A 12,633-nucleotide genomic window follows, 5' to 3' on the forward strand; every position below is an offset into this window, starting at 1 on the left:
AGCAAGATGAGGATGCAGTGGCGTAGGCGGGGGGTTGGGGCAAGGTCACAGTTTGAAATGGAGTGGCCAGGGAGGGCCTTGCAGAGTGTGTGGCATTTGTGTCCAGACCTGAGGGAGGTGGGGGGCAAACTGTGTGCAGGTCCCTGCAAAGCCCTGTTGGTAGTGTCTGCTCCATAAATGCTGATTCCTGGGGAGGCCTGAATCAGGGAGGGGGAGGGGCCCAGGGAGCTTTCTGGGCTAGGACTTGTGGCTTTATGAGGTCACTAGGATAGACATGGAAGAGAAGACGATTTCTCTTGAATGAGCTGGCAGTTTGGCAAACTTTGTTTTTATTATTATTTTTTTTAGACAAGGTCTTGCTCTGTCACCAGGACGGAGTACAGTGGCAAGATCATGGCTTGGTGCAGCCTCAAACTTCCAGGCTCAAGTCATCCTCCCATTTCAGCCTCCTAAGTCGTTGGGACTATAGACACGCACCACCCTGGCCAGCTAATTTTTAAGGGTTTTTTTTGTTTGTTTTTTTTTTGTTGTTGTTGTTGTTTTGTATAGATGGGGTCGCACTATGTTGCCCAGGCTGATCTTAAACTCCTGAGCTCAATTCCTGCCTCGGCCTTTCATAGTGCTGGGATTACAGGCGTGAGCTACCACGCCCAGCCTTGGCAACCTTTATTTCAGCAACTCCATGAGCTCTTAATTGACTTGGCGTGTACTCCATTTTACCCCAGGGAAGACCCTGCCCTAGAGGAGCGCCTGATTGGCCTGCCCCTGTGTGGGCAGCCCAGGGCGGGATCTTGTTGGAAGAAGCCTTATTTGGAGAACTTGAGGGAGTGGTTCTGCCAAGGCCCAAGAGTCTCCTCAGGTGAGGCCATCCCAGGAGCTGCTGCCAACCCAGAGTGGGGCTTTCTGCCCCCAGATGAGGAACCGCTCCTGTGGCAGCAGGGCACATGGCCCCAGAGACTCAGGAGAGGCGAGGGTGAGGCCCACAGGGCAGAGTGGGGGGATTTGGAGTCATGGTCAGGGTTTGGACCCCAGCTCTGCTGTGTTCTGGTAACTATGTGACCTCAGGGGCCCTAAGTCAGCCCTCAGAACTCATTTCCTTATCTGGAACATGGAGGGAACCATCTCTTCAGGTAGCTGTGGTTCATGGAACACCGGCAGGTGGAAGCCACCCCAGGAATGGTGGCTGCTGTGTTATCACTGAACGTTAGTTCTCCAGCAGACCTGAGAAGTCATTGAGTCCAGTGGCTTACATGTCTTGACCTGCAGAGCCTGATGTGGACACTTGTTGTGCAGACCAGATAGTAGCAGCACACCTGGGGTGGAGGGGCGGGGCTGGGGCACTGCGGGAGGCCTGGAGCCTTGGTCCTTCAGTCCTCTCCTCTCCCCATCGAAGCTTTAAGGAATACAGTTGAAAACTGCAGATAGAATTACTATACAGAGAGAAACGTGAAGACCAGAGGAGGAAAGTAACATGTCTATGGTCACACAGCCAAAATCCAGTTGCCCCGTTGCCAATATTTCTCTCCCTACTGCATTGTGAGCCTCAGAAAGTAACTTATAATAAAAAGCTGTTGCTACAGTTTGGGGCTTTGCCTGTGGATGTCTCTAATTTCAAATGTGATAGCCAGCTTACGTTACCTTTTTTTTTTTTTTTTTTTTTTTTTTTTGAGATGGAGTCTTACTCTGTTACCCAGCCTGGAGTGCAGTTGTACAATCTCGGCTCACCGCAACCTCCGCCTCCTGGATTCAAGCAATTCTCCTGCCTCAGCCTGCTAAGTAGTTGGGATTACAGGCACACGCCACCACGCCCAGCTAATTTTTGTATTTTTAGTAGAGACGGGGTTTCACCATGTTGGCCAGGCTGGTCTCGAACTCCTGACCTCAAGCGATTTGCCTACCTTGGCCTCCCAAAGTGTTGGGACTGCAGGCATGAGCCACCATGCCCAGCCTATTTTTTTTAATTGTCACTGGATAGTTTGAAACATTCCCTACTCTGTGCAGAGAAAAGTTAGGGTAGAATCAAGAAAGAAAACCAGGAAGTCTTTCTTATTTCTGCATTGGAATCTTCTATCAGCTTTTGGTGTTGTAAATCATCTTCTGTTTTCTGCCCTCCCCTTGCACCTCTGATCTGTCTATAATTCTGTTTCCTTGGATTGTAGCTGGAAGAGAGTGTTCCTAACCCACCCTGCCACCTGCTACAGGACCACCTGCCCAGGTATGGTCTGCCTCTTGGATTTACCGGTTCTTTCAGAGCCCTGAGCCCAGGCTGCTTTGTAAAGTGGCTTTTACAATCCTGGGACAGAGGGTGGAGTTGTGACTGGCTCCAGGGCAGAGGGATGGGGCACTTGGGTGGCAGAGGAGAGTGTGCTCTTGACTACCTCAATGGTGTTTGCTCATTAAGAATGGAGTGGCGGCTTTGGGATCACTCCCCTGAACCAGTGTTGTGTGCATTGGTGAGAAGCAGAGAGGCAGGCACCGAGCACCAGCTTTGCAGACATCCTCAAAGCGCACCAAACTCAGGGCAAGATACCTGAGTGATTTCCTCCTCTGTAAAATGCAGTGATGTTTGTCCGATGTCTGGAAGCTCATTTCCCTCCTCTATATGACAGGGGGGCATCATATATGAGGTCCTGGTGAAGATTCAGTAGATAATGCCCATGGAAGTAATCCCTCAGCTGTAAAATCCCAAATTAACATGAGGAATCATCGATGCCATTATGCATCATTCAGCGTGGTTCACCAATGTGCCCTCACTGTCCGTCAGTGTCCCTCACCTGGGGTGCTAGTGACCCCACTAACCTGGGAGCTTGAAATTGCACTTGAATGTGTAGGTGTCAGTCCTGGGGTGGATTTGCTACTCCCGATGAGTAGCTCATCTCCCGGAAGCAATGCCAGCAGTCAGACACACAAGCAGGGTAGTGAGCAGATAGACACACAGGCAGGGTAGTGAGCGTCCCTATTTGGAGTTAGGTGATCCCTTCATTACGTTCTCAAGGTTTACAGTTCCAGCACCACGGCCTCTGAAGCATAGGAGAATCTGAGAGTGGAGCTGTTTCTGCTCAGAAATTAGGGTTTGAAGACTTATGGTTTGGAAACTAGAGTGAAATGGCTTTCAGTCCCAGCTTTGCCTCTTACCAATGATCTGACCTAGGGCACGTGACTTCTATTCATTGAGCTTTAGCTTCCTCATCTGTTATACAGGGTTTTTATAGTTCCTACCTAAGGTTGTGACAATGAAATGAGACCATGCGTGTATGGTGCTTAGCACAGTCCCTGGCACATAATAGATGCTCAGTTAAAGGCCACTGTTGCTGATGTCAGTGAGCCCCCAGCTATTTCCCCAGTCTTCTGGTTGATAAAACAGCAGCCCCAGCGAGGTGCCTAGATTTAGCCTTAATCTTTTCTGCCTTTGAAAAGTCTATACTTTAATTACAATGATGTGGCCATCAAGAAACAGATTAATATTTGTAAGCAAAAAGGACAAGAAAATGCCAGTCCCAATTGTGACCACACTCAGCTGCTTATCCAGCCCTTGGAATACATGATCACATGAAGACTCTGTTTGTTTTCTGTAACCCTGGGAAGGAGGTCATGTGATTTTAGCTGCATTTTGTAATAATTAATAAGGAAAGTGATGAGATACTCAGGCATGGACCACAGGGAATCATAGATCAGACACTTCAGAATGGGCCAGATTTTGACACAGGCTGTGGTTTCCCATGTAAACTTTCAGCTTTGAAGAGGCCTTGCTCATAATTTGCATCTCACATCCAAAAGTGGATACTGTCATTACCTGTTAGGGAGTGTTTTTTTAGTGCTGAGACTTTCTGCGGATTAATTCATTTAATCCTCACAGTAACCCCACAGAACAAGTTCAGTTCCCATCACTCCTTCTTAGATGAGGATATGAAGATGGGAGAGGTTAATTAAGGTGCCGGAGGAAGTGGAAGAGGCCACGTTCGGTGCTGAGCAGCTGACCGCAGGATCCGAAGGCTGGTGTGTTTTGCTGTGCCAGGTGCAGAGGCCATTAAGACAACCTTGTGTAGAACTTAGAAGACAGGGCCCCATTGGCACCGCAGCTCTCTCTGAGTCTTGAGTCACCCACACTTGGTGCTACAGGGAGCTTCCTCCTTGTCAAGCTCCAGTCTAACACCGGTTCATCACACAGGGCCTTACCAAGCCTGCTACAGAGCATCCTTTACCACCCGTGCCCAGCCCCTCCTTTATGAACTCGGCAGTGCTTTCCCCTCTCTGCTACAGGTTTCCTGGTGGACTGTGGGGGAAGGGAGGGGCTGGGCCACTGCTAGAGTAGGAAGCCAGCTGCACCCACACCTCTGGCCAGTCCTCTCCACTCCTCTGTGCTGTGGTGCTTAGCGGTTAATGGGCATCTCTCTGATAGGCCCCTGTGACTCGCAGCCCTGCCAGAATGGAGGCACGTGTGTTCCAGAAGGACTGGATGGCTACCAGTGCCTCTGCCTGCTGGCCTTTGGAGGGGAGGCTAACTGTGGTAGGTATGCACCGGCCCTGCAAGACTGATCACTGGGGAGCAAGGAGAGGACGGGCTTCCCTTTTCACTGCACACGCTTCCAGCTGCTGGGTAGAAACTGGCCCTCGAGCCATCTGCTTTCCAATGCACCACTGGTCTGCAGTTCGTGTGGTGCAGCCTCTCAGTGCTCCGTGAGTAGATAACTGGGGTGGCTGAGCTCTGGATGAGACAGTGGCTCCCAGCTTATTAGCTGCAGAATGGTCGTTGCTTGAAGTTTGAGTGCTGCCCAGCTCAGCTGAAGGCAGGAGTCCACCCAACTCTGGCTCCCAGTCCTGGGCAGAGTCTTTTCTTCTCTATTCTATGAAAGCAGAGCAAGGAGCCCCAATTCCTTTTGATTTTAGAGGTGTGAAATGAAGATGATAGTAGGCTTTACCTCACTGGGTGGTTGAGAGTTTTAAATAAGATTATGCAAAGTGCTTAGTACCATGCTTGACGCATATAAGGGCTTGATGAATAATAATTTCTAAAAACAAATGATACTGGGTTAGTTGAAGATCTATATGAAAACAATTAATCTTGACCCTGTACCTCACAACCCTACCAGGAGTCAATTCTAGCATGGCTATAGACCTCCATGCAAAAGGCAAAGCAGTGAAGCCTGTAGAAGCAAACACAGGAGCATATATTTTCATGATCTTGAGGTAGACAGAGATTTTCAGGACACACACAGGACTAACCATAGTGGAAAAAAGTGATAATGTAGATGGCATTTTTCTTTAAAAAGTGGCTATATGGAGACTCTTAGCGAGTGCCAGGAGTGCCACGTCTGGCCTTGTCTCTAACTCTGTGACAAGCACCGGTCACTTAAGCTCGGGGGGCCCACAGTTTCTCTGCACCATCTCCCTCTTGGGAGATGTTTGGTGTCTCGGGTGGGACAGATCGCAGGCTGCATGGCCATGGCTTGACAGTGGGTGTTGCTGTGATCCCTGCAGCCCCGAAGCTGAGCCTGGAATGCAGGGTCGACCTCCTCTTCCTGCTGGACAGCTCTGCGGGCACCACTCTGGACGGCTTCCTGCGGGCCAAAGCCTTCGTGAAGCGGTTTGTGCAGGCCGTGCTGAGCGAGGACTCTCGGGCCCGAGTGGGTGTGGCTGTGTATAGCAGGGAGCTGCTGGTGGTGGTGCCTGTGGGGGAGTACCAGGACGTGCCTGACCTGGTCAGGAGCCTCGATGGCATTCCCTTCCGTGGTGGCCCCACCCTGACGGGCAGTGCCTTGTGGCAGGCGGCAGACCGTGGCTTTGGGAGCGCCACCAGGACAGGCCAGGACCGGCCACGCAGAGTGGTGGTTTTGCTCACTGAGTCACGCTCCGAGGATGAGGTTGCGGGCCCAGCGGGTCATGCAAGAGCGCGAGAGCTGCTCCTGCTGGGTGTAGGCAGTGAGGCCGTGCGGGCAGAGCTGGAGGAGATCACGGGCAGCCCAAAGCATGTGATGGTCTACGCGGACCCTCAGGATCTGCTCAACCAAATCCCCGAGCTGCAGGGGAAGCTATGCAGCCGGCCGCGGCCAGGTAAGGTCCCGGTGCCTGACCCAGGGCCGCTGGCCAGCGGGCAGGTCCTTCCTCCTTTTGGCCACCACCTAACCATCATTCTCTGCCAGTGCCTCTTCTAGGGGCTGAAACCACAGCCCCACTCTTTCAGGCACCAGTCACATAAACAATTTTCAGTTTACCTGTCAATAAAATGGGACTAATAGTAGTACCTCCTGAGAGATCTTTAGTGAGAAGTAAGATGGGCAGTGTACATGCCTAGTACAGAGTAAGCACTCAGCAAACTCTAGGTGTTGCTGTTATCATTATTAATCACGATTTTATTATTGTTGTTACTAAGAACTCTGAATCTACTAAGCAGGCTCCAGAACAGCAGCTTCCCAGCTCCTTTGATGGCAATCCACAGAAAGAAGTGCATTCCTGGTGCACACATGCACATGTATGTGCGTGCACACACACACACGGATGCACGTGCACGCACACGCGCTGGTGCGGCCACACACAACTGAAACAAATGCTTCCTGAGGGGATACTTACCCTGTCTACCTGGGATGCATTCTGACATTTTTCTCTTCTGTTCTGTTTTGCAAGCCATGAAGTTGATTTTTTATGACCCCTATTGGAAGGCACTCTAGAGAACACTGTCCCCGTGCAGAGGCCTGGCCTGTGGCCAGAGATGTAGTAGCTGAAACACATCCTTTTTTTCTTTTTAGACAGGGTCTCGCTCTGTTACCCAGGCTAGAATGCAGTGGCACGATCATAGCTCACTGCAGCCTTGAACTCCTGGGCTCATGTGATCCTTCCACCTCAGCCTCCCGAATAGCCAGGACTACAGGTGCACAACACCATGCCCAGCTAATTGTTTTATTTTTTACAGAGATGTGGTCTTGCTGTGTTGTTGCCCAGGCTGGTCTCAAACTCCTGGGCTCAAGCAATCCTCCCGTCTCAGCCTCCCAAATTGGAGGGATTACGGGCTTGAGTGAAATGCATCCTTTACAGGGCTCCTGGAGTTCTCCCCTTGGTAGGTGGGCATGGGGAGCTACAGACGTGATTCTGCTTCTCAGCCCTGATGCCACAACTCTCCCCAAGGCAAGAGGCTTTCCCTCCTGTAAGGGGGAAGGACAGGGATTGGCTGCCCACTCTCACCCTGCCCCTCCAGGCTGGTCTAAGTGCTTTTGTTCTGCCTCTTTGTTTGGTTGGATTTTTAAAAATAAAAAATAATAGTTGTAGATTTATAGGAAAAAAATTGACAATAGTGGAGAGTTCCCTATACCCCACACCCAGTTTCCCCTCCTATTAACACCTTGCATTAGTATGGCACAGTGTTACCATTAATGAACCAGTATTGTTACATTATTATTCACTAAATAATTCATATGTTTAGTTTTTACCTAATGTCTTTTTTGTGTTCCAGAATCCCATCCAGGACCCCACAGTACATGTAGTCAGCTGCCTTCCCTGTAGCTGTGATAGTTTCTTAGACGTTCCTGGTGTGGGAGTGGTCTTGAAAACCAATAATCAGAGCATCAGCTCCTCTAACTCCATACTTAGAATTTCCAGTGGTTCTCCTTTGCACTTGGAAAAAAGCCCAAACTCCTTCCCCTGGCTTTTGAGAGCTCCCTGTGGCCTGGTCCCCACAGGCCTCTCCGCATCCCCTCCACAGGAGAGGCCTTCTGGCTCATACTTACTTGTCTGTCAGTTCTTAGGTGAAATGTCACCTCCCCAGAGAAGCTCTGACCCCTTCTCCCAGTCTTGTTATGTTACCCTACTGGTCTCTCTTGAAGTCCCCTGCTTTTCCCTCCACGCTGCTGACATCATTTGTAAGTCTATGTTCATTTCACGTCTGTTCCCCTAGACTGTCAGCCTGTTGACAGCAGGCATGGGCCTATTTTGTCCATACAGCATCTAATTAGTGCCCTGCATACTGGGGATGGATGAAGGCACAGGTGAAGATGTTGTCACAAAGGGTTGCCCACAAACCCCATACATAAGACAGGAACTTATTTCTCTCACATACAGTTCAGAGGTGAGTGGCCCGGGCCAGCAGGGCTTGGTCATCTTATGGCTTCCCCCTTGAGGTCCGAGGTCACCATTTCTCAGGCAGCAGGAAGGGGGAGAGGGGAAGTGGAAGGTAAGCAGCTTCCAGCTGCATGAGTTTGAAACTGATCACGCCCGTCAGATAGAACTTAGACACGTGGCCACCCTAGCTGCCAAGAAGGCTGGGAAATGTGGTCTGGCCGGCACTCATCTTCCTGCTAATATTCTAGGAAAGTGCTGTTCTGTGGCTAAAAGGAAGACATAGAGGGTGTATTTTGCAGTGAACAGAGCACCCTGGCTGACCTTGGCCCTACCCAACCTGGCAGTCCCTGGGTCCCGTTGAGGGGCTCTGACTGGCAGATCCACTGCTGAAGCCCCTCTGCTTGCTCCTGCAGGGTGCCGGACACAAGCCCTGGATCTCATCTTCATGTTGGACACCTCTGCCTCAGTAGGGCCCGAGAATTTTGCTCAGATGCAGAGCTTTGTGAGAAGCTGTGCCCTCCAGTTTGAGGTGAACCCTGACGTGACACAGGTCGGCCTGGTGGTGTATGGCAGCCAGGTGCAGACTGCCTTCGGGCTGGACGCAAAACCCACCCGGGCTGCGCTGCTGCGGGCCATTAGCCAGGCCCCCTACCTAGGTGGGGTGGGCTCAGCCGGCACTGCCCTGCTGCACATCTATGACAAAGTGATGACTGTCCAGAGGGGCACCCGGCCTGGTGTCCCCAAAGCTGTGGTGGTGCTCACAGGTGGGAGAGGCGCAGAGGATGCAGCCGTCCCTGCCCAGAAGCTGAGGAACAATGGCATCTCTGTCTTGGTCGTGGGCGTGGGGCCTGTCCTAAGTGAGGGTCTGCGGAGGCTTGCAGGTCCCCGGGATTCCCTGATCCACGTGGCAGCTTACGACGACCTGCGGTACCACCAGGATGTGCTCATTGAGTGGCTGTGTGGAGGTGAGTGGGGGAATCCACACCCTCAGGGCTGCCCCCATGGCAGGCCCTCAGCCTGAGCCTTCGCATACATCATGACGAGGATGGCAGCTCTTCCCAGCTACTGAGCACTTGCTTCCCAAGTGCCAGGTTCTGTGCTAAATCCTATGCTCACATAAAATCCTACAGTAGGCATAACCATCCCCATTTGACATTTAAGGTATAGAAACTTTAACTAACATAGATAACTCCCTCCCAAACTTGAGAATTTATGTATTCCCTTTAAACAGAACACACTTTTAGAATATCCACAAGCTTCCTAAGGGTCTAAAGATCCCACATTGACACTGACTTGGGCAGTGACAGAGCCCAGAGCAAACAGGGCCAGGCCAGCCCAAATCCAGTGACCTCCTCTTCACCTTCTTAAAAGAGACAGGAGAATCACTTGAACCCGGGAGGTGGAGGTTGTGGTGAGCCAAGATCGTGCCATTGTACTCCAGCCTGGGCAGCAAGAGGAAGACTCTGCCTCAAAAAAAAAAAAAAAAAAAAAAGTCTGCCATGTGTATGGCACATCTGAGCAATGGAGTCTCCATGAGTCTGTAGGAGAGCTGAGTCTTACTAACCTAGCCAAGTGGTATGCAGCACCAACCATGAGCTACCAGGGCAAAGGGAGACATGACTCTAGTAGCCTTGCACCTCTACTGGGCTTACTTAGGGTAGGGGTCTTCGGGTCTAACCCATGCCTGGCCGGCCTGGTGGGTGTGTTGTTCTCCATTGTAGAAGCCAAGCGGCCAGTCAACCTCTGCAAACCCAGCCCGTGCATGAATGAAGGCAGCTGCATCCTGCAGAATGGGAGCTACCGCTGCGAGTGTCGGGATGGCTGGGAGGGCCCCCACTGCGAGAACCGTGAGTGGAGCTCTTGCTCTGTATGTGTGAGCCAGGGATGGTATTGTGAGTCCTGCCAAGTCCCACAAACTCAGCTGAAGGCAGGTTCTAAAACATTCGTTCAGTGGAAGGAATTATTCAATCATTTACCCACGAAACATTTAGTGAGTACCTCCTGCATCCCAGGCATTGTTCTCAGTGCAGGAACATAGCAGTAAACAAATGAATAAAACCTCTGCCCTCATGGAGCTTCCATTCTAATGGGAAGACAGACAATAAGCAAATAATACAACATGTGGTGTGGTAGACGGTGCTAAGCACCCTGGAGAAAGTCATGACAACTAGGAGGGAGGCCACGGTTAGGAGCACAGTGGATCCAGGGTACAGGGATGCAGACGGAGGCAGGGTTGGTAAATGCGGTGGTGGGAGCTGCTGGAAGCTCTTTTTGGGGTGCTTTCTATTTGCTCAGTAAAATGGGAGGAACAGCTAAGTGAGGATGAGGAGGAGGTGCTAGAGGTTTGAGAGAAAAGAAGTGACTGTCAAGGGTAACAGATTAGGATCTAGAGAGTGATTGTTGGGAGGCATTATAGGTCCACTTACAGCTCCTGTTCATGAGTTTGAAGTTAGAACAGCCAGAAATCAGAAGACAAGTCCAGTCGGAGCCTTGGTTTTTTGGCCACGGGCAGAGGTTGGCTTCCTAAGGCCAGAGAGAAGCTCTGGAGGACAATCAGATGGGGTCTCTGATCTGGCGTCTTCTGCTGGGGGCGAGGTGGGTTGTAGAGTAAGAGCAGGACCTGAAGAGGTCCTCAGAGGCTGCTGGAGGGCTGAGAAGGGGATGCAGACACTCCTGTCCTCAGAGTTCACTTCCTTCCCCAGGATTCTTGAGAGGAGACGCCCCTGAGGCACGTGGCTCCCGTGCAGGAAGGCAGCAGCCGTACCCCTCCCAGCAACTACAGAGAAGTCCTGGGCACTGAAATGGTGCCTACCTTCTGGAATGTCTGTGCCCTGGGGGTCCTTAGAATGTCTGCTTCCTGCTGTGGCCAGGACCACTATTCTCACTGAGGCAGGAGGATGTCCCAACTGCAGCCATGCTGCTTAGAGACAGGAAAGCAGCTGATGTCACCCACAAACGATGTTGTTGAAAACCTTTGATGTGTAAGTAAATACTGACTTTCTGCACCTGCTGTGCTATGTCATCTGCCACCTTTCCCTTGAGGATAAACAAGGGGTCCTGAAGACTTAAATTTAGCGGCCTGTCTGACGTTCCTTTGCCCACAGTCAATGCTAGCCAGAATGTTGTTGACACAGTAGTGCCCAGCAGAGGCCTTTACTAGAGCATCCTTTGGACCGTGAAGGCCACGGCCTTTCAAGATGGAAAGCAGCGGCTTTTCCACTTCCCCAAAGACATTCTGGATGCATTTGCTTTGAGTCTGAAAGGGGGCTTGAGGGACATTTGTGACTTCTGGCGACTGCCTTTTGTGTGTGGAAGAGACTTGGAAAGGTCTCAGACTGAAATGTGACCAATTAACCAGCTTGTTTGATGATGGGGGAGGGGCTGAATGTGCAATTGGCCCAGGTCTGGAGGGGCCACGTGAAATTTTTCTGAGTCGTGAGCAGTGTCCACTTGAAGGGTCTTCCTTTAAAAAGAGGCTATGGCCGGAGACTGTGGCTCACGCTTGTAATCCCAGCACTTTGGGAGGCTGAGGCAGGTGGATCACCTGAGGTCAGGAGTTTGAAACCAGCCTGGCCAACATGGTGAAACTTTGTCTTTACTAAAAATACAAAAAGTAGCCGGGGGTGATGGCGGATGCCTATAATCCCAGCTACTCGGGAAGCTGAGGCAGGAGAATGGCTTGAACCCAGGAGGCGGAAGTTGCAGTGAGCCGAGATCTCACCACTGCACTCCAGCCTGGGCAACAAGAGTGAAAATCTGTCTCAAAAAAGAAAAAAATGTACTTAGGAGGGGTTAATTGTGGCGTGTTTATGGAATTCTTTCCTTATTCTCCTTTTAGTGGGGCAAAGAGAAGTAAGATTCTTAAACTCAAAAATATAGGATAAAGAAACAGAGATTTTGCTTTTTAAAGCATTGATCTTACGCTGTCTAGGTTTTAAGTTTTGTTTTGCTTTGCTTTTCTACACAGTTTTTAAAGAAATATTTCAAGAAATGTTGGTTATTTATTAAACAGGGATATTTGTACCTATGTGGCAAAGAGGCATATTTGGAATATTCTCTGGCAAACTAGATACTTACTTACCTATCTCTGCAGTATTTAGGAATTACTTCTTCTCCTTGGTTATGTTGTTTAGAGTTGGATTTTCAGTAGAAATCTTTCTAGAGCTCTGACATAACTCCAGACACTTTATCATTTTTGTTTTTTTTGAGACAGAGTTTCACTCTTGTTGCCCAGGCTAGAGTGCAGTGGCACAATCTTGGCTCAGTGCAACCTTTGCCTCCCAGGTTCAAGTGATTCTCATGCCTCAGCCTCTTGAGTAGCTGGGATTACAGGCACATGCCACCATGCCTGGCTAATTTTTGTATTTTTAGTTAGAGGCAGGGTTTCACCATGTTGGCCAGGCTAGTCTCGAACTCCTGACCTCAGGCGATCCCCCTGCCTTGGCCTCCCAAAGTGCTGGGATTACAGGGGTGAACCACCGTGCCTGGCCCGTTTTTCTTTATAAATATTTTAACATAATGTTTTATAGACAAACATTCAAGGGTACTTTGGCTTTAAGAACTTCAGGATTTCTGGTGCTAGAA

At 50.4% G+C, this 12,633-nt stretch overlaps 1 protein-coding gene across 2 annotated transcripts in view; it reads left to right on the forward strand.

Moving 5' to 3' along the window:
• VWA2 (von Willebrand factor A domain containing 2) overlaps nt 1–11,054 on the forward strand; it is a 54,625-nt gene extending 43,571 nt beyond the window's left edge. For both annotated transcript variants that reach the window (XM_054503858.1, XM_054503857.1), the window contains exons 9-14: nt 2,160–2,215; nt 4,400–4,507; nt 5,479–6,051; nt 8,463–9,014; nt 9,771–9,896; nt 10,752–11,054. In XM_054503858.1, the coding sequence (XP_054359833.1) occupies nt 2,160–2,215; nt 4,400–4,507; nt 5,479–6,051; nt 8,463–9,014; nt 9,771–9,896; nt 10,752–10,849 (1,513 nt within the window). In that variant the 3' untranslated portion in view covers nt 10,850–11,054. The remainder of the gene's footprint in view (nt 1–2,159; nt 2,216–4,399; nt 4,508–5,478; nt 6,052–8,462; nt 9,015–9,770; nt 9,897–10,751) is intronic.
• Nucleotides 11,055–12,633: the final 1,579 nt, after the last annotated feature.

This window comes from Pongo pygmaeus, chromosome 8, assembly GCF_028885625.2.
Source record: "Pongo pygmaeus isolate AG05252 chromosome 8, NHGRI_mPonPyg2-v2.0_pri, whole genome shotgun sequence".
Taxonomy (NCBI): Eukaryota; Metazoa; Chordata; class Mammalia; order Primates; family Hominidae; genus Pongo; species Pongo pygmaeus.